General features: G+C 42.6%; 1 protein-coding gene across 10 annotated transcripts in view; it reads left to right on the top strand.

Moving 5' to 3' along the window:
* The window catches only part of LOC122557037 (utrophin-like), a 688,507-nt gene that overhangs the window by 504,756 nt on the left and 161,689 nt on the right, over positions 1-22,062 (top strand). For all 10 annotated transcript variants that reach the window (XM_043704260.1, XM_043704256.1, XM_043704261.1 and 7 more), the window contains one exon: positions 7,665-7,811. In XM_043704260.1, the coding sequence (XP_043560195.1) occupies positions 7,665-7,811 (147 nt within the window). The remainder of the gene's footprint in view (positions 1-7,664; positions 7,812-22,062) is intronic.

Here is a 22,062-nt window from a genome sequence, read left to right on the forward strand (position 1 = left end):
TGTCTGTCTGTACTATTATAGAGTCATAGAGATGTACAGCATGGAATCAGACCCTTCGATCCAACCTGTCCATGCCGACCAGATATTCCAACCCAATCTAGTCCCACCTGCCAGTACCCGTTGTTATAATCTTTTCTTTTGTAAATGCTCAAGATTAGAAATACTTCACTTGAAATTCTCATTTTAAAACTTTTAGGAATTTGCCTTATTATTAAGTCATGCTAGGATTGAAGCCACATTTAATAACTGTTTGGAACCAAATCAGTCTCACAGGGATATGTTGAACATTTGACTTCAGAAGGAAGTCTACTGCTAACAAGTGTCATTAGTAACAAAGAATTTCTCCATTAAACTGTCTTTCATAATATGCTATCTCACAGTCATAATGACAGGATGCCCACTTTAATTTAGCAGGGCCAAGAAGAGTTATGGATATTGTTAGCATGGGAGGAGGCCATTCAACATATTTTATCTGTACCAGCTCTTTCCTAGAGCAACAAAATTAACCCCTTTCTCAAAGTCTTTCCATGTGTTTCACATACATGTATAAATACATGTTTAAGAGATTTAAACATCAAGTGAGCAGTTCTAACACTTCACCTTGTCACTAAAACCTGAAAATGTGACTTACAGTGAGTGGGTCTTCACTTTGTTCTGTTTTGATGCAGAGGAAGATACAAGACAAGGGCTGGAACTGGCCCTTGAACTTACAGTCTTTTAAATGTGTATAAAATGAATTCTGTGCATATCAACTAAAAGCAGATTTATGGAAGGAAAATATACTGAAGAAGGAGTTTGTGCTTTATGTACACAATTCCAACTTGTGAAAACAGAACTCTACAACTGTGTGTTGAGTTCTGGGAGGGATGGGTGTCAGTGTGCTGCCTTGTTTGAATTTACATCGCTAAATTTAGGTCTATTTATCATCTCGTGGTAGGTCCATTTTCCCAGCAGCAGAATTGGTGATCCACAAATAAATGGATATCAGTCTCTCTCATTTGTTGGCTGTAAGTGTCTGTGAGAAGTTTGAGCACAAAGTCTTCATATACATATGCTTTTGTAGTTTGAATATTTGTTGTGCCAATGAAAATTATTTGAATGGTTTCATCTCTGATTTTTTTTCTTTACATATAAACATATTTGGTATTTTTTCAGGGTAAGGACTATTTGCAAAATCTGACATTTGGTTTTGAAATACAGCAGCCATTGTTTTGAATATCTCTTGAGCAGTTATTTTCATTAAAAGTTGATTGGGTTTTGCTGAAGCAGCAGACGTAAAGCAGTACCACACAGACTTACCTTGATTTCTTCAAGTAGCATCATGATGCATTTTCCAACTTCACTGTTTTTTGATATTTAATATTGGCTCTTTTTAGGACAGATGTGGCAATTTTAATTTGTTTTGTTTAAAAGATTCTGCAAATAGTTTAGATGTAGGTTAAATTCAAACTCTACACCTTTTAAAATCACAGTGGTGCTGCGTTATGAAAACTTTCCAAAATCACATTTACAGAAAGTAGAAAATCAGTGTTGCTTGTTTTCCAAGTTGTGATGTGCAGGTGCAACAATTAACTGTTGTGTTCATGACGCAGTCATTTATTTAATTGTTATGTTGCAGAAATTTCTAGAACCATTTCATGTTTTTGTTTACTTGATGTATTTAGACAGCTTGCCTGGAGCAAGTCTGTTTTTCTTATGATGAGACCACTTTCAGACATACTCATAGAGTCATAGAGATATACAGCATGGAAACAGACCCTCGGTCCAACCCGTCCCTGCCGACCAGATATCCCAACCCAATCTAGTTCCACCTGCCAGCACCTGACCCATATCCCTCCAAACCCTTCCTATTCATAAACCCATCCAAATGTCTCTTAAATGTTGCAATTGTACCAGCCTCCACCACATCCTCTGGCAGCTCATTCCATACATGTACCATTCTCTGTGTGAAAAAGTTGCCCCATAGGTCTCTTTTATATCCTTCCCCTCTCACCCTAAACCTATGACTTCTAGTTCTGGACTCCCCAATCCCACGGAAAAGACTTTGTCTATTTACCCTATCCATGCCCCTCATAATTTTGTTAACCTCTGTAAGGTCACCCCTCAGCCTCCGATGCTCCAGGGAAGACAGCCTCAGCCTGTTCAGCCTCTCCCTATAGCTCAAATCTTCCAACCCTGGCAACATCCTTGTAAATCTTTTTTGAACCCTTTCAAGTTTCACAACATCTTTCCAATAGGAAGGAGACAAGAATTGCACGCAATATTCCAACAGTGGCCTAACCAATATCCTGTACAGCCGCCACATGATCTCCCAACTCCTGTACTCAGTACTTCAACCAATAAAGGAAAGCATACCAAATGCCTCCTTCACTATCCTATCTACCTGCGACTCCACTTTCAAGGAGCTATGAACCTGCACTCCAAGGTCTCTTTCTTCAGCAACACTCCCTAGGACCTTACCATTAAGACGCTAAAATTTGCTTTCCCAAATGCATTTATCTGAATTAAACTCCATCTGCCACTTCTCAGTCCATTGGCCCATCTGGTCCAGATCCTGTTGTAATCTGAGGTAACCCTCTTCGCTGTCCACTACACCTCCAATTTTGGTGTCATCTGCAAACTTACTAACTGTACCTCTTATGCTCGCATCCAAATCATTTACGGAAATGACAAAAAGTAGAGGACCCAGCACCGATCCTTGTGGCACTCCACTAGTCACAGGCCTCCAATCTGAAAAACAACCCTCCACCATCACCCTCTGTCTTCTATCTTTGAGGCAGTTCTGTATCGAAATGGCTAGTTCTCCCTGTATTCCGTGAGATCTAACCTTGCTAATCAGTCTCCCATGGGGTACCTTGTCGAATGCCTTACTGAAGTCCATATAGATCACATCTACTGCTCTGCCCTCATCAATCCTCTTTGTTACTTCAAAAAACTCAATCAAGTTTGTGAGACATGATTTCCCATGCACAAAGCCAAGTTGACTATCCCTAATCAGTCCATATACCCCTTTTATAATGAGATTAAATTGGGGTAAAATGAGAAGTTACTGAGACACATGTACCTATACATTTAAAGTGTTGGAAAATGCATTCTGTTCGGATTATCATGCGATGTATTGTTTGTACCAGCCTTTTTCATTAACTGCAAGTGATTAAGAATGTGAATGGATGCTGTATGCTATTGCAAGAGGAAATGACCATAAAAGTAAGGATGTTATGCATCAATTGTAGATGGCATTGAGGCCATGCTCAATACTGTGTACAGTACAAATTGCTTCATTTGAGGAAGACTGTAAATGGAGGCAGTTCAGGTTCCGGTTTGCTAGATTAATGCTTGGAATGAATGGGTTGTTTTATGAAGTAAGATTAGACAGACTAGGCTTGTTTTTGCTGAAGTTCAGAAGAGTGAAAGGGTGATTTGATTTCAGTATATATGATTCTGAATGGTCTTGACGAGGAGTATGTGGAAAGAACATTTCCTCCACTTGGTGAGTTAAGAACTAGGAACACTCTTGTCAAAATGAGGGTTACCAATTCAGGACAGATAAACAGAACTTTTTTTTCTGCGAGAGTTGTATGACGTTGTAGAACAAGCAGCCTCAGAAGATGACAGAGCTGGAGTCATTGAATATTTTTAAGCTGGAGGTAGATTCCTGTAAGGTAAGGAAAAGAACTCCATTGTTTGGAGTCATACTAAGCACAAAGGAAAATCGTTGTGGCTGTTGGAGATCTGCCCTCTCACGCCCAGGGCATCCCTTCAGCAGTTTCCCAGGCTAGTGCCGGAGCCCAACTATCTTCAGCTGCTTCACCTTCTCTCCATAAAGTCAGAAGTGGGGATGTTCACTGATGACTGCAAAATGTTCAGTACCATTTGCAACCCCTCAGATACTAAAGCAGCCCATGTTCAAATGCAGCAAGACCATGACAATATCCAGGCTTGGGCTGACAAGTGGTAGTTAACATTAGCACCACACAAGTGGTGCCAGGCAATGGAAATCTCCAACAAGGGAGAATCTAGCTATCATCTCTTGATGTCAGTCCAACTTATCTGCATCGGGCAAACATCCCAATCTGACCTCGTCCCATTTGCCAGCATTTGGCCCATATCGCTCTAAACCCTTCCTATTGATATACTCATCCAGGTGCCTTTTAAATGTTGTAATTGTGCATGCCTCCACAAACTGTTCCAGCATTTCGTTCTATATGCACGTATCCTCTCCGTGAAAAAGTTCAACCTCAGGTACTTTTTAAATCTTTCCCCTCTCACTTTAAACCTTTGTCCTGAGTTTTGGACTCTCCCAACCTGGGGAGAAGACCTTGGCTAATCACCCTATGCATGCCTTTAATGATTTTATAAGTTTCGATAAGGTCATCCCCCAATCACTGCACTATGTGAAAGATATAATTGCACTGGAGGCAGTGCAGATGAGATTCACCAGAATGTTGCTTACGGCGGAACATTTTAGCTATGAAGAGAGTCTGGATAAGCTCAGGTTGTTTTCTTTAGAGCAGGGAAGGTTGAGGGGGACATGAATGAGATGCGGTAAGATTGAGGGGTGTGGACATGGTGGAATGCACTCTCAGGGAGGGTGATTGAGGTTTATTATTGTCTGTTTATTGAAGACACTTTCTAGATATTCAACAACTAGCTTTTTTAAAAAAACTGTTCGTCTCAGTTTTGATAAGAGAGCTCAACTTCATTGAAATATCTTTATAATAATACAGCTGCTCCTTGGGCAACTAACTTAACCTACCACAACAAACACTCAACATCTGGACAAAATAATTCACAGTACGACAAAGCATTATCAATTTTTAACACCAAACTGGAGCAGTAATGAATTGGTAAAGCTGTCACTGATGCACAATGTGTTTCTTCCCAATGGTCTCCAGTTAACATTGCAAACCACTGCTATTATAATGTCATGTTGTCTTGCATGAATAGACATTAGGACCCTTGTGGATACTCTGCTCCAAAGCAGTGGGATTTCACAGGTTAACTTTAAGCATTATTCCTACACATCCCTGGGTGTCATAGAGATGTACAGCATGAAAACAAACCCTTTGGTCCAACTCATCCATGCCAACTAGATATCCTAAATTAAACTTGTCCCATTTGCCAGCATTTGGCCCATATCCCTCTAATCCCCTTCCTATTTATTTAGCCATTTGGATGCCTTTTAAATGTCATAACTTTTCCAGCCTCCTCCACTTCCTCTGGCAGCTCATTCCTTATGTGTTCCCCTCTCTGCGTGGAAATGTTGCCCCTTAAGTCTTTTTAGATCTTTGCCCTCTCACCTTATGGGCGGCACGGTAGCACAATGGTTAGCACCACTGCCTCACAGCGCCAGAGACCCGGGTTCAATTCCCGGCTCAGGCGACTGACCATGTGGAGTTGCACATTCTCCCTGTGTCTGCGTGGGTTTCCTTCGGGTGCTTCGGTTTCCTCCCACAGTCCAACAATGTGTAGGTTAGGTGAATTGGCCATGCTAAGTTGCCCGTAGTGTTAGGTGAAGGGGTAAATGTAGGGCAATGGGTCTGGGTGGGTTGCGCTTCAGCGGGTAGGTGTGGACTTGTTGGGCCAAAGGGCCTGTTTCCACACTGTAAGTAATCTAATCTAAAACTTAAACCTATGCCTTCCAGTTTTGGACTCCTCTCCATTGAGGAAAAGATCTTGATTGTTAACCCTATACAGGTCCCTCGTGATTTTATAAGCTTCTATAAGGTTATCCCTCAGCTTCCAATATTTCAGGGAAAATAGCTCTGGCCTATTCAACCTCTCCCTATAACTCAAACCCTCCAATCCTGGCACATCCTTGTGAATCTTTTCTGAACCCTTTCAAGTTTCACAACATCTTTCCCATAGCAGGGAGACCAGCACTGAATGCAGTAATTGGCCTAACCAATGCCTGTACAACCGTAAGATGACCTCCCAACTCCTATACTCCAATAAAGGCAAGCATACTAAACGCCTTCTTCATTACTTGTCTACCTGCGACTGCACTTTCAAGGAACAATGAACCTGCACCCCAAGGTTGTTTGGCAACACTCCTCAGGACCTTAGTATTAAGTGTAAAAGTTCTGCCCTGACTTGCCCTACCAAAACCTAAAACCCTTTACACATTAATCCTAATTGCCTATTCTTTGTTTGGTGAGATGTATTAAAAGGAAAAGTTTGTACTTCCTCGGGCAAACCTAACCCTATGTCTGGATGCTGATTTTTAAGTGGCTTGAATTGGAGCTGGTTAATGGACTGGGTTTCTGGAAAGGATCCAGAAGAGATTTACCAGGATGTTGACGGCTTGAGTTATAAAAAAAGTTGGGGAGGTTGGGACTTTTTGCACTGGAGTGTAGGAAGTTGAAAGATGACCTGATAGAAGTTTATAAAATAATGAGAGGTAGATAGAATTGATGGTAGATGACGTTTCCCAAGATGGGGAATTTCAAGATTCAGGGGCATGTTTTTAAGGTGAAAGGAAAGAGATTTAAAAAATACATAAGAGGGTTTTTTTTTACACAGAGGTTGGTTCACATGTGGAATGAACTTTGAGGAAGTGGTAGATGTGAGTACATTTACAATGTTTAAAAGAAAATTTGGATGGATACACGAATAGGACAAGTTTGGAGAGATATAGGCTGGAGCAGGCAGGTAGGACTGGTTTAGTTTGGGATTATGTTCAGCATGGACTGGTTGGACCGAAGAGTCTGTGTCAATGCTGTATGACTCTAAGACTATGTGTCAGGATGTCATTATATATGATGTGCATCAGGCAGGGATATACATATCTTCAAATACAATTCTGCATTGAGAGAACATAATGTAAGAAATGGGAGCAGGACTAGGTAGTATTGCCCCTCAAAGTCCTGTTGAGTTGATTTGTTCTATTGTCTTACCTATTTCATAGAATGTCTACCATGTGGAAACAGGTCCTTCAACCCAACAAGTCCACACTGACCCTCCCAAGAGTAAACCATCCAGATCCATTCCAAGTCCTATTATCCAATATTTTTACCCCTGACCAATGCCCCTAACCTATGCATCCCTGAGCACGATGGACAACTTAGCACTGCCAACTCACCTCACCTGCACATCTTTGGACAGTGTGAGGAAACCAGAGCACCCAGAAAAAACCCACACATACATGGGAGAATGTGCAAACTCCACACAGACAGTCACCCGAGGCTTGAATTGAACCCGGATATCTGGTGCTGTGAGGCAGCTGGGCTAACCACTGAGCAAGTATGCTGCCAAACTTATTAAATTCACTTTTTGAAAAGAATTCTTTCACAGGATGAGCGCATTGCTGGCAAGGCGAGCATTCGTTTCCCATCCAGGAACGGCTTGGTACACCATTTTGGAAGCCAGTAAAAAGTCAGCCACATTCCTGTGAATCTGAAGTCATGTACCAGCACTGCTAAGGATGGCAGATTTCCTTCCCTCAATGATATTAGTGAATTCATTTTTCTTTTCCAACAATTTATGATAGTTTCATGGTCACTGTTACTTTTAATTCAAGATTTTAATCATGGAATGTCATTTTCACCAGACGCTTTTGTATTCTGTATTAATATTAGGATGTTAGTTTTAACCTAATTTCTTATTGATGTTTAATAATTAACTTCAACATGTTTCTCAGATTTTGTTTGCTTACTCTCCATTAGGCTTTTAAAGAAGAAATTGCCCCGGTGAAGCAAGAAGTGAAAATATTAAATGATCTGGCTAGTCAGTTATCTCCACTTGATGTCTTTTTATCTCCAAAGATTTCTCACCAGCTTGACGACCTAAATATGAGATGGAAGCTTATACAGGTAACAGGGAAAACATTTTCAGAGCCAATTAATCTGCTCTAGAAAGTATGTACAGTCCTACAATTATAAGCAAATAATTTGTCTGCAAACCCAAGTACAAAATAAAGAACCCTCTGTTGTCAGCAAGTAATTAATATTTCATTATCATGGTTTATGTAAGTATTCAGTTTTGTAATAATTATTTTTCAAAGATACAATGTGCCAGTCTAGTCTGCACCTTAAATGTTAATCACAGAACCAAATCCAAATAAATAGTGAGAGATGTGAACATCCAAACCACTCTGCTGAAATGGTTGTGCAATGGAATAATTTAATATCTTCTGATGAAGCTGCAGGTAGCAGGTACTTTTTCGATCTATCTGAAAGAATTTGGAGGTGGACCATTGTGGTATCTGCTGCACACTTCAGTATTATGTGTTGTTTCATACATTTTAAGTCGCTGAGAAAGACATACTTTAAAGAATTACGAAAAAAAAGGTATACTTGATGCACAGAAGGGAAAAATGACATAACATTGTATGGACTGCATTTATTTCTTTGAATTGAGCAGATTTTGGTTGATGTCAGCAAAGCAGAATATGAAAATTTTCTTAATCCCATTGAGCCTCATTAAATGTTTTATTGGGAAAATAAGTTCAATCTCGTTCTGTGCCAGTAGCTAGTTGTCCATGTAGCACAATAAAACTCCACCTCAGTCCTGGAAAACAGATGAGAACATAAGAAATTGGACCAGTATCTGGATGTTCCACCTCTCAAACCTGCCCCGACATACAATAAGTTCATGGCTGATCTGCTCCAGGACTCAACTCCTCCTTTATGCCAGCTTCTCAGAGCCCTTAACTTCTCTATTTCAAAAATCTGTCTACCTCCTCATTAAATACTTTCAGTGATCTAACTTCCACAGTTATATCCTAAACAATCACTACTGCTGAGAGAAGAAATAGGTTTGCATCTCGGATTTAAATGAATGTTTCCTTATTCTGTAACTGTGTCGCTGAGTTTGAGATTTCCCCACAAATGAAAACATCTTGTCCACATCTAGCCTGTCAAGCCCCCTCAAAATATTGTGTTTGAAAAAGATCACCCCTCATTCTTCTAAACTTTAATGAATAAAGACCTAGTCTGTTTAGCCATTTTGATAAATCGACCCCTTCATCCCATGAATCAGCCCAGTGGACTTCTTTTGAACTGTATCCTTTCTTATATTTAAGGACCAAGACTGTACACAGTACTCCAAAGTGTGAACCTCTCAATGCCCTGTACAATTGCAACAAGGCTTGCTATTTTTGAATTAAAACCCCCTTGCAATAAATGCCAAAATCCCATTTGCCTTCTTAATTCCTTGCGTCACCATAGTCATGGCTTAGGCTTTTGCCCGAAACGTCGATTTCGCTGCTCCTTGGATGCTGCCTGAACTGCTGTGCTCTTCCAGCACCACTAATCAAGAATCTGGCTTCCAGCATCTGCAGTCATTGTTTTTACCTCATGGCTTACATCAACTCCACCCTACCAAAGTGCCTTGATCCTTTGCAGTTCGCCTACTAGCGCAACAGTTCCACAGCTAACACCATCTCCCTTGCCCTACACTCATCCTTGGAACATCTGGATAACAAAGATACCCACGTGAGGCTCTTACTGGCTACAGCTCCACCTTTCACATTATATTTCCAAACAAAATCATCTCTAAACTCTGAGACTCTAGGTCCCGGCTCCCAACTCTGTAACTGGATCCTTGACTTCCTGACCTATAGACCATAATCAGTAAGGATAGTGACAACACCACGTCCACCATAATCCTCAACACCGGTGTCCCACAAGGCTGCATACTCAAGCCCCTACTACCCTCCTTATGCAATTATGACTGTGTGGCCAAATGCCGCCCCATTTTCATTTATAAGTTTACTGATAATACCGATTTTGTAGGTCAGATCTCAAACAACGAAAGGAAAGATATTGTGTGCCTGGTGGCCTGTGTAAAGATAATAATCTCTCAACGTCAGCAAAGCAAAGGAGCTGGTCATTGGAAGTGCTGGGCAGGGTACGTCCCTGTCTGTATCGATGGTGCTGAGATGGAGATGGTTGACAGTGTCAAGTTTCTGGGAGTGATGATCACCAACAATATGTCCTGGTTCACCCATGCCGACGTGATGGTCAAGAAAGTACAACAATGTCTCTACTTCCTCAGGAGGCTAAGAAAATTCAGCATGTCCACAAGAACTCTTACCAATTTTTATAGGTGCACCACAGAAAGCATCCTATCTGAAGCAGTATGGCAACTGCTCTTCCCAAGACTGCAGAAAACTACAGATAATCATGAACACAGCCCAATCCATCATGCAAAACAGCCTTCCATCCATTCCATGTATTCATACTACTGCCTCAGGAAAGTAAGCAACATAATCAAAAAACCCTTGCACCCTTGTTATGCTGTCTTCCTTCAGGGAGAAGATATGAAAATTTGAATAGATGTATGAATAGTTTCGATAACAGCTTCTTCCCATTGTTATTTGACTTTTGGACGGACCCCTCAAATGTTAATTCTGAATGCTGTCTGCACATTCTCTGTGGCTGTAACACTGTATGCTACACTCTGTTCTGTTATCCTGATGCACTTGGTATAATATGATCTGCCTATATCTGCAAAACACTTTTCACAGTATCTCAATATAAATGACAACAATCAATCAATCAGTCACCTGCATGCTAATGTGTGTTTCATGGAGTAGAACAACTAAGTCCTCCTGCCTGCATTTGTTGGAGTCTCCCTCTATTTAAGTACTAGTCTACCTTTTGGTTGTACTTACCAAAGCGTACTTCCTTACATTAAACTTCATCTGCCAATTTTTTACCCACTTCCTCACCCTATATATCCCCTTGCAGATTCTTTATGTCCTCATGGCAACATTCTCTCCCATGTGTTTTTATATCATCAGTAACTTTGGATGCATTACACCTTGTCCCCTTCTCCAAGTTATGTAAAACATGATAAATAATTGTAGCCAAAGTACTGATCCTTGAGGTACTCCACTAGTTATGGGTTTCCAACCTGATAAAGACTCATAAATTAATTGGATTTCAACCTGTTTTCTGATCTGATTTGTCACTGAAAAGTAAGAACATTTACTTCTTAGGTTTAATCAGTTTTCCAATAAAATAGATGAGATGGTAGTTAGAAAATATTTAGCTAAGTAATTGAAATGAGAAGTATTTAAAAAACTGCAATTTAATTATTTTGAAATCAGATTGTAATATTTATCTTTTATTATAGTATATACAATAGTTCTTGATGAATACAGATTATCATTGAGGAGGGAGGCAGTGGCCAAGTGGTATTATTGCTCAACTATCAATCCAGAAACCCAGGGACCTATGTTCAAATCCCACTACGGCAAACTGTCGAATTTGAATTCAATTAAAACAAAATCTGGAATTAAGAGTCGACTGATAACCATGAAACCATTGTCAGTTGTCAAAAACAGGACTAATTGCATGCCAAATGGCAAAGACAGCAAGTGATAGACCAATCCCACAACCAAAGTTTCAAATCTAAGCTCTGCAGTCCTGCCACATCCCGTCGTGAATGGCGGTGGACAATTAAAGAACTTACTGTTCCACAAATATCCCTATCCTCAATGATAGAGGAGCCCATCACATCAGTGCGAAAGGTAAGGCTAATGCATTCATAACAATCTTCAGTCAGAAATGTCGAGTGGATGATCCGTCTCTGGCTTCTGCAGTGGTTCCCCATCATCACAGATATTGGTCTTCAGCCAGTTCGATTCACTCTACGTGATGTCAAGAAATGGTTGGAGGCATTGGATACTACGAAGGCAATGGGCCCTGATAACATTTCAGCAATATTACTAAAGATGTGTGCACCAGAACATGGCACTCCCCTAGCCAAGCTCTTCCAGTACCATTACAACACTGCCACTTACCTGACAATGTAGAAAATTGCCCAGGTATGTCCTGTACACAAAAAGCAGGACAAATCCAACCCTGCCAATTACTGCCTAATCAGTCTACTGTCCATCATCAGTAAAGAGCTGGAAGGGGTCATCAACAGTGCTATCAAGCAGCACCTGCTCAGCAACAAGATAAAAACAATGACTCCAGATGCTGGAAACCAGATTCTGGATCAATGGTGCTGGAAGAGCACAGCAATTCAGGCAGCATCGAGGAGCTGAAGCTCCTCACCTCCAGAGGTGAGGTGAGAGTGACAGCCCTTAACATCAAGGTTGCGTTTGACCGAGTGTGGCATCAAGGACCCCTGGCAAAACTGGAATCGATGGGGTATCAAGGGGCAAACATCCACTGGTTCGAGTCATACCTGACACAAAGGAAGATGATTGTCGTTGTGGAAGGTCGGTCATCTCAGGTCCAGGGCATCTCTGCAAGAGTCCCTTAGGGGAGTGTCCTAGGCCCAACAATCTTCAGCTGCTTCATCAATGACCTTGCCTCTGTCATAAGGTCAAAAGTGGGGATGTTCGCTAATGATTGTTCGGTGTTCGCGACTCCTCAGATACTGAAGCAGTACATGTTCAAATGCAACAAGATCTGAGCTATATCCAGGCTTGGGCCAACAAGTGGCAAGTAACATTCACGCCACACAAATGTCAGACAATGACCATCACCAATGAGAGACACTCTGACCCTTTGATATTCAGTGGTATTACTATCATTGAATCCCCCACTGTCAACAACCTGGGGGTCATCATTAACCAAAAACTAAACTGAACTGACCACATAAACACAATAGATACAAGAGCAGGTCAGACACTAGGGATACTGCGGCAAGTAACTCGCCTCCTGACACTCCAAAGTCTATCCACCATCTACAAGGCACAAGTCAGGAGGACTTGATGGAATATTCCCCACTTGCCTAGATGAGTGCAGCTCCAACAATACTCAAGAAGCTTGGCACCAACCAGGACAAAGCAACCTGCTTGATTGGCACCACATCCACGAACCTTCAATCCCTCCACCACCGGCGCTCAGTTGAAGCAGTGTGTGCTATCTACAAGCACTGCAGAAATTCACCAAAGGTCCTTAGATAGCACCTTCCAAACCCACGACCACTTGCACCCAGAAGGGCAAGGGCAGCAGGTGCTTGGGAACACCAGCACCTGCAAATTCCCCTCCAAGCCACGCACCATTCTGGCTTGGAAGTATACCACCGTTCCTTCCTAGTCGTTGAGTCAAAATCCTGGAATTCTCTCCCTACCGGCATTGTGGATCAACAAGTGCACTGCAGCGATTTAAGAAGGCAGCTCATCCCCACCTTCTCAAGGGCAAATAGGGATGGCCTATCAATGCTGGCCAGCCAGTGATGGCCAAGTCCCACAAATGAATTTTTTAAATATTAAGCTTCATGAAAGGCCTGAATATAGTTCATGATGATTTATTGTAGCATAGTTTTCATGCATCTGTCTGAGGATTCAGATTTGTTTTGTTCGTTGTGGTGGGCGACACAGTGGCTCAGTAGTTAGCACTGCTGCCTCACAGCACCAGGATCCTGAGTTCGATTACCGCCTGTCTGTGTGGAGTTTGCACATTCTCCCTGTGCCTGCGTGGGTTTCCTGCGGGTGCTCCGGTTTCCTCCTACAATCCAAAGATGTGCAGGTCAGTTGAATTGGCCATGCTAAATTGCCCACAGTGTTAGTGCATTAGTCAGGGGTAAATATAGGGTAGGGGAATGGGTTTGGGTGGGTTTCTCTTTGGAGGGGCGGTGTGGACTTGTTGGGCCGAAGGGCCTGTTTCAAGACCGTGGAGAATCTAATCTAATCTAAACCAGAATTTGAAGCATGGACACACATTATATTTGCTAAATCTGTCTTTTCCCTGTAGTTCAACCTGTTCAGTATTGATGTTACATCTGCAAGGAACCTACAGTCAAGCCACCTCACATTGACAGCTCACTGCACATTTCGTTCCTCGGTTTAAGAAAAATGACGGTTTCTGGTATCAGATCAAAAAATCCTTGCAGGACCTCCCCTTGACTTAACTACCTCACATCAGGCTGGAGGATTTGTTCTCTGTAGCTCTTGCTCAAACCGAGCTTACAATCTTCACAATTCACCTTAACTTTGATCATTAATGTCTAATTGCACCTTTGCCTAGTCACGCAGTTTCCGGTAGCAGAATTTATACAGTGGCATGATGATCAACAAAGCTGAGGGAATGTGGCAGGCAGCGATGTTGATGATCAGAGATCCTGCAATCGACTGGTTGATTGTGACCTATACTTTGGAGAACATGGTCTTACAGTGTCCCAGAGCTACTCATTTCTGCTTCTCGCATTAGCTGCTGTTGTTTTAGTGTAACCTTAATAAGTATGAAGTAATTACTTTAATCTTTGTTGGTGGATTATAGTCATGTTTGCCAAAACAGACAAAATCAGAATCATTTCTGCAAAATTCAACAAAGCCCACATTGGTGGCAAGCATGGCTGGTGTACCATCATTTGTGATGGAAACCAGTTTCAAATATTGACTGGAAATGTTGTAGTTCGAATACTTCAGATGGGTCAGTTTTTGTCCAGTGTGTGCATGAAGGTTTCCTGACAGAGTATGTAGATATGTCAAGATGAGGCAAGGCCACATTGGATTTGGTAAGAAAAAGAAGGAAGCATATGTCAGGTATAGACAGGATAGATCGAGTGAATTCTTAGAAGAGTATAAAGGCAATAGGAGTAATTAAGAGGGAAATCAGGAGGGGAAAAAGGGGACATGAGATAGCTTTGGCAAATAGAATTAAGGAGAATCCAAAGGGCTTTTACAAATACATTAAGGACAAAAGGGTAACTAGGGAGAGGATAGGCCCCCTCAAAGATCATCAAGGTGGCCTTTGTGTGGAGCCGCAGAAAATGGGGGAGATACTAAATGAGTATTTTACAACAGTATTTACTATGGAAAAGGGAGATATAGGATGTCGGGAAATAGATGGTGACATCTTGAAAAATATCCATATTACAGAGGAGGAAGTACTGGATGTCTTGAAACACACAAAGGATAAATCCCCAGGACCTGATCAGCTATACACTAGAACTCTGTGGGGGTCTAGGGAAGTGATTGCTGGGCCTCTTAGTGAGATATTTGTATCATCGATAGTCACAGGTGAGGTGCCGGAAGACTGGAGGTTGGCCACTGTTTAAGAAAGGTGGTAAGGACAAGCCAGGGAACTATAGACCAGTGAGCCTGATGTCGGTGGTGGGCGGGTTGTTGGAGGGAATCCTGAGGGACAGGATGTACATGTATTTGGAAAGGCAAGGACTGATTCGGGATAGTCAACATGGACTCGTGCATGGGAAATCGTGTCTCACAGATTTGATTGAGTTTTTTGAAGAAGTAACAAAGAGGATCAGTGAGGGCAGAGTGGTGGATGTGATCTATGTGGACTTCAGTAAGGCATTCGACAAGGTTCCCCATGGGAGCCTGATTAGCAAGGTTAGATCTCACGGAATACAGGGAGAACTAGCCATTTGGATACAGAACTGGCTTAAAGGTAGAAGACAGAGGGTGGTGGTGGTGGAGGGTTGTTTTTCAGACTGGAGACCTGTAACCAATGGAGTGCCACAAGGATCGGTGCTGGCTCTTCTACTTTTCATCATTTATATAAATGATTTGGAAGTGAGCATAAGAGGTGTAGTTAATAAGTTTGCAGATGACACCAAAATTGGAGGTGTAGTGGAGAACAAAGAAGGTCACCTCAGATTACAACAGGATCTGGGCCAGATGGGCCAATGGGCTGAGAAGTGGCAGATGGAGTTTAATTCAGATAAATGCGAGGTGCTGCATTTTGGGAAAGCAAATTTTAGCAGGACTTATACACTTAATGGTGAGGTCCTCGGGAGTGTTGCTGAACAAAGAGACCTTGGAGTGCAGGTTCACAGCACCTTGAAAGTGGAGTCGCAGGTAAATAGGATAGTAGAGAAGGCTTTTGGTATGCAAACCTTTATTGGTCAGGATTCGGAGATGCCGGTTTTGGACTGGGGTGTACAAAGTTAAAAATCACACAACACCAGGTTATAGTCCAACAGGTTTAATTGGAAGCACACTAGCTTTCGGAGCGACGCTCCTTCATCACCTGTTGTGTGATTTTTAACTTTATTGGTCAGAGTATTGAGTACAGGCGTTGGGAGGTCATGTGGCAGCTGTACAGAACATTGGTTAGGCCACTGTTGGAATATTGCGTGTAGTTCTGGTCTCCTTCCTTTCGGAAAGATGTTGTGAAACTTGAAAGAGTTCAGAAAAGATTTACAAGGATGTTGTCAGGGTTGGAGGATTTGAGCTACAGGGAGAGGCTGAACAGGCTGGGGCTGTTTTCCCTGGAGCATCGGAGGCTGAGGGGTGATCTTATAGAGGTTAACAAAATTATGAGGGGCATGGATAGGGTAGATAGACAAAGTCTTTTCCCTGGGGTCGGGAGTCCAGAACTAAAGGGCATAGGTTTAGGGTGGGAGGGAAAAGCTATAAAAGGGACCTAAAGGGCAACTTTTTCATGCAGAGGGTGGTACGTGTATGGAATGAGCTGCCAGAGGAAGTGGTGGAGGCTAGTACAATTGCAATGTTTAAAAGACATTTGGATGGGTATATGAATAGTTTGGGTTTGGAGAGATATGGGCCGGATGCTGGCAGGAGGGACTAGCTTGGGTTGGGATAACTGGTTAGCATGGATGAGTTGGACCGAAGAGCCTGTTTCCGTGCTGTCCATCTCTATGACTGTATGGTACAGGGTAATGAACCAGGCCAGTGTTAGATTTGGGGGTAGGTGAGTATGTTGGTGATAGTGACCACAATTTGGTTATGTGTACGTTAGCGATAAAAGAGGGTAGGTATATACTGCAGGGCAAGAGTTATAGCTGGGGAAAGGTAATTATGATGTGATTAGGCAAGATGCATAGGATGGGGAAGGAAATCGCCGGGAATGAGCGCAGCTGAAATGTGGAGCTTGTTCTGGGAACAGCTAATGTGTGTCCTTGATAACTATGTACCTGTCAGGCACGGAGGAAGTGGTCAAGCAAGCGAACCGTGGTTTACTAAAGAAGTTGAATCTCATGTCAAGAGAAAGAAGGAGGCTTATGTAAAGATGAGACGTGAAGGCTCAGTTAGGGCGCTTGAGAGTTAAAAGTTAGCCAAGAAAGACCTAAAGAGAGAGCTAGGAAGAGCCAGGACAGGACATGTGAAGTCTTTGGCAGGTAGGATCAAGGAGAACTCGAAAGCTTTCTATAGGTATATCAGGAATAACAGAATGACTAGAGTAAGATTAGGGCCAATCAAGGACAGTAGTGGGAAGTTGTGCGTGGAGTAAGAGGAGATAGGAGAGGTGCTAAATGAATATCCTTCGACAGTATTCACACTGAGAAAAGACAATGTTGTTGAGGAGAATATTGAGATACAGGTTATTAGACTAGACAGGATTGAGGTTCATAAGGAGGTGGTGTTAGCAATTCTGGAAAGTTTGAAAATAAATGGGTCCCCTGGGCTGGATGGGGATTTATCCTCTGATTCTCTGGGAAGCCAGGGAGGAGATTGCAGAGCCTTTGGCTTTGATCTTTATGTCAGCATTGGAAGATAGTAAATGTTGTCCCCTCATTCAAGAAGGGGAGTAGAGACAATCCTGGTAATTATAGACCAGTGAAACTTACTTTGGTTGTGGGTAAAGTGTTGGAAAGGATTATAAAATATGGGATTTAAACTCATCTAGAAAGGAATCATTTGATTACAGATAGTCAACACATTTTTGTGAAGGGTAGGTTGTGCCTCACATACATTATTGAGTTCTTTGAAAAGGTGACTAAACAGTTGAATGAGGGTAAAGTGGTTGATGTGATGTATATAGATTTCAGTAAGGCCTTTGACACGGTTCCTCTCTGTAGGCTATTGCAGAAAATATGGAGGCATGGGATTGAGGCTGATTTAGCGGTTTGGATCAAAAATTGGCTAGATGAATAAAGAGAGAGGGTGGTGGTTGATGGGAAATGTTCATTCTGGAGTTCAGTTACTTGCGGTGTACTGCAAGGATCTGTTTTGGGTCCACTGCTGTTTGTCATTTTCATAAATTATCTGGATGAGGGCGCAGAAGGATGGGTTAGTAAATTTGCGGATGACACTGAGGTCAGTGGAATTGTGGGCAGTGCGGAAGGATGTTGCAGGTTGCAGAGGGACATAGATAAACTGCAGAGCTGGGGTGAGAGGTTGCAAATGGAATTTAATGCGGAAACGTGAGGTGATTCACTTTGGAAGGAGTAACAGGAATACAGAATACTGGGCTCATGGTAAGATTATTGGCAGTGTGGATGAGCAGAGAGATCTCGGTGTCCATACGTATAGATCTTTGAAAGCTGCCACCCAGGTTGATAGAGTTGTTAAGTGTGTTAACTTTTATTGGTAGAGGGATTGTGTTTCGGGACCATGAAGTCATGTTGCAGCTGTACAAAACTGGTGCAGCCGCACTTGGATAATTGCTTACAGTTCTGGTGACTGCATTATAGGAAAGATGTGGAAGCTTTGGTAGATTGCTTGAGGAGATCTACCAAGACATTGCCTGGTGTGGAGGGTAGGTCTTATGAGGAAAGGATGAGGGACTTGAAGTTGTTTTTGTTAGAGAAAAGGTTGAGAGGTGACTTAATAGAGACACACAAGATAATCAGAGGATTAGATAGCATGGACAGTGAGAGCCTTTTCCCTCGGATGGTGAAGGTTCACACAAGGGGAGATAGCTTTAAATTGAGGGGTGATAGACATCGGACAGATGTCAGAGGTAGTTTCTTCACTCAGAGAGTAGTAAGTGTGTGGGAACACCCTGCCTGCAACGGTAGTAAACTCACCAACTTTAAGGGGATGTAAATGGTCATTGAACAAACATATGGATGATAATGGAATCATATAGGATAGATGGGCTTCAGATTGGTTTCACAGGTTGGAGCAACATCAATGGCCGAAAGGCCTGTACTGCGCTGTAATGTTCTACCTTCTTGGTAGGAATGTTTTTCCTTAAGCACATATGCTTTGAATTAACTGTAGATATTCTCAGCCCTTGTTCTATGTGTCAAAAGTTGAGAAGATCCCTTTCAGTTGTTGTGTCGTTGATGAACATACACACAAAAACAATTGGCTCGGCTGTGTTAGCGATGTCAGTGCGTTTATCAAATTTCATTGGGAAGTATTCACAGTCCTTCACATCCTGCTGTACTTGCTGAAAGGCATATTTGGATAAAGATTCTAAATGTCTTTCAACCGTGGATGTACCAAAAGACGTACTGGATTGCTGTTCTTATTTCTTATTGTTCTTAAATTCTCTGAATAAAGAAGCTGCAACTGCAGTCATTGCTTCTTTAATTACTGCACTATCTGTGAATGATTTCTTGTGTTTTATCTGAAGATGGCAAATATGAAATGATGCTTTTGCTGCAGCTTTGGAAAAATGATTGTTGAGCTTTCATGCGGCCTTCAGCTCATCAATATTTTTATCTGAAGCATGTCCTTCAAGGGAAAGCTATCCTTGAAATGTCTACACATCTTTGGAACCCTTTCGTTCCAACTTCCCCTTTTAACTTATCGATATGCTTCAGTGACATACAAGGCAAATGCTCTTAATGTTTGTGGTTATGAGCAGAAATTCATTTTCCCATTCTGTGGGAAAGTTGTATATTTCTGGTTTCTTTTCAGATGGTTCATGTTCATCACTCATCATTATTGCTTGTCGTACCTGACATCACTGTGCTGCTTGTCCTACTGCAGTTTGCCTTTTGGCTCTGTGCCTCTGGGACATCCTGAATGTTGCTGTTGCATTCAAGCGTAGAGGCATGGGAGGTCACTTTTGTGGTCACAATTTGTTTCAGAGTCCCGAACAATTTTGTTGCTTGGATATTTGATATTAGACCATAAAACATAGGTACAGAAATTAGGCTGTTCGGCCCATCAAGTCTGCTCTGCCATTCAGTTACGGCTGATAGGTTTCTCAACCCCATTTTCCTGCTTCCTCCCCATAACCTTTGACCCCTTTGCAATCAAGAATTTATCTATCTCTGTTTTAAGTATACTCAATGACATGGCCTCCACAGCGTTTTATAGCAATGAATTCCACAGATTCACCACTCTATGGCTAAAGAGGTTTCTCCTTATCTCCGTTCTAAAGAGTCTTCCCTTTACTCTAAGGCTGTGCCCTCAGGCCTTTGTCTCTCCTGGCAATGGAAATATCTTCCCAACATCTACTCTGTCCAGGCCATTCAGTATTCTGTATGCCGCAATCAGATCCCCCCTCATCCTTCTGAACACCATCAAGTATAGACACAGAATCCTCAAACGAATCTTCATATGTTAAGCCTTTCATTCCTGGAATCATTCTCATGATTCTCCTCTGCACCACTCCAGTGCCAATACATCCATCCTTCCTTCGGGGTATGAGCCCCAAAATTGCTCACAATACTCTTAATGTGGTCTGTCCAGAGACTTGGAAGGCCTCAGAAGTACATCCTTGCTTTTATATTCTAGACCTTTTGAGATAAACGACAACATTGTATTTGCCTTACTAACTACTGGTGGCACAGTGGCTCAGTGGTTAGCACTGCTGCCTCATAGCGCCAGGGACCCCGGTTCAACTCCAGCCTTGGGTGACTGTCTGTGTGGAGTTTGCACGTTCTCCCCGTGTCTGCGTGGGTTTCCTTCGGGTGCTCTGGTTTCTCCCACAGTCCAAAGATGTGCAGGGTCAGGTGAATTGGCCATTCTAAGTTTGCCCATAGTGTTAGGTGCTTTAGTCAGAGGGGAATGGCTCTGGGTGGGTTTCTCTTCGGAGGGTCGGTGTGGACTTGTTTGGCTGAAGGGCCTGTTTCCACACTTTGGGAATCTAATTTCTTTGAATCTAATTTACTGAGTCAATCTGCAAGCTAACCTTCAGAGAAACCTGGACTAGAACTCCCAACTTTCCACTTCAGATTTCTGAATTTTGTCCCCATGTAGAAAATAGTCCACGTCTCTAGTCTTCCTCCCAAAGTGCATGACCTCACACTTTCCCACGTGGTATTTCGTCTTCCACATCTTTGCCCACTCTCCTAACCTGTCTAAATCTTTCTGCAGCCTCCCGTCTCATCAATACTACCAGCCTCTCTATTTATTTTTGTATCATCTGCAAACATAGCCAGAATGCCCTCAGTTCCTTCATCTATATCATTCATGTATAAAGTGAAAAGTTGTCCCAACACTGAGCCTTGCGGAACACCATTTGTCACCAGCTGCCATCCTGAGAAGGGCCCTTTTATGCCATTCTCAGCCAATCTTCTGCCCATGCTAGGAGCTTGCCTCTAACACCATCTTACTCAGCAGCCTCCTCTGTGGCAACTTATAAAAGGCCTTTGGCATTCATTGACTCTCCTTGGTCTAATCTACTCATTATCTCCTCAAAGAATTCTAACGGATTTTCAGGCATGACCTCCCCTTGATGAAACCATGCTGACTTTTCCCTATTTTACCATGCACTTTCAAGTATTCAGAAACCTCATCCTTCACAATGGACTCCAAAATCTTACCATCAACTGTAGTCAGGCTAATTAGCCTATAATTTCCCATGGAGACCAGAGCTGAAAATTAGATTAGATTAGATTACTTACAGTGTGGAAACAGGCCCTTCGGCCCAACAAGTCCACACCGCCCCGCCGAAGCGCAACCCACCAATACCCCTACATTTACCCCTTACCTAACACTACGGGCTATTTAGCATGGCCAATTCACCTAACCTGCACATCTTTGGACTGTGGGAGGAAACCAGAGCACCCGGAGGAAACCCACGCAGACACGGGAGAATGTGCAAACTCCACACAGTCAGTCGCCAGAGGCGGGAATTGAACCTGGGTCTCTAGCGCTGTGAGGCAGCAGTGCTAACCACTGTGCCACCGTGCTGCCCACGGCATGTGTTGCTGGAAAAGCGCAGCAGGTCAGGCAGCATCCAAGGAACAGGAGAATCGCCGTTTCGAGCATAAGCCCTTCTTCATGAATGAGGAAAGTGTGTCCAGCAGGCTAAGATAAAAGGTAGGGAGGAGGGACTTGGGGGAGGGGCTTTGGAAGTGCAATAGGTGGAGGAAGGTCAAGGTAAGGGTGATAGGCCGGAGTGGGCTGGGGGCGGAGAGATCAGGAAGATGATTGCAGGTTAGGAAGGCGGTGCTGAGTTCGAGGGATTTGACTGAGACAAGGTGGGGGTGAGGGGAAATGAGGAAACTGGAGAAATCTGAGTTCATCCCTTGTGGTTGGAGGGTTCC

The sequence above is a fragment of the Chiloscyllium plagiosum genome, chromosome 15, assembly GCF_004010195.1.
Source record: "Chiloscyllium plagiosum isolate BGI_BamShark_2017 chromosome 15, ASM401019v2, whole genome shotgun sequence".
NCBI classification, from domain to species: Eukaryota; Metazoa; Chordata; class Chondrichthyes; order Orectolobiformes; family Hemiscylliidae; genus Chiloscyllium; species Chiloscyllium plagiosum.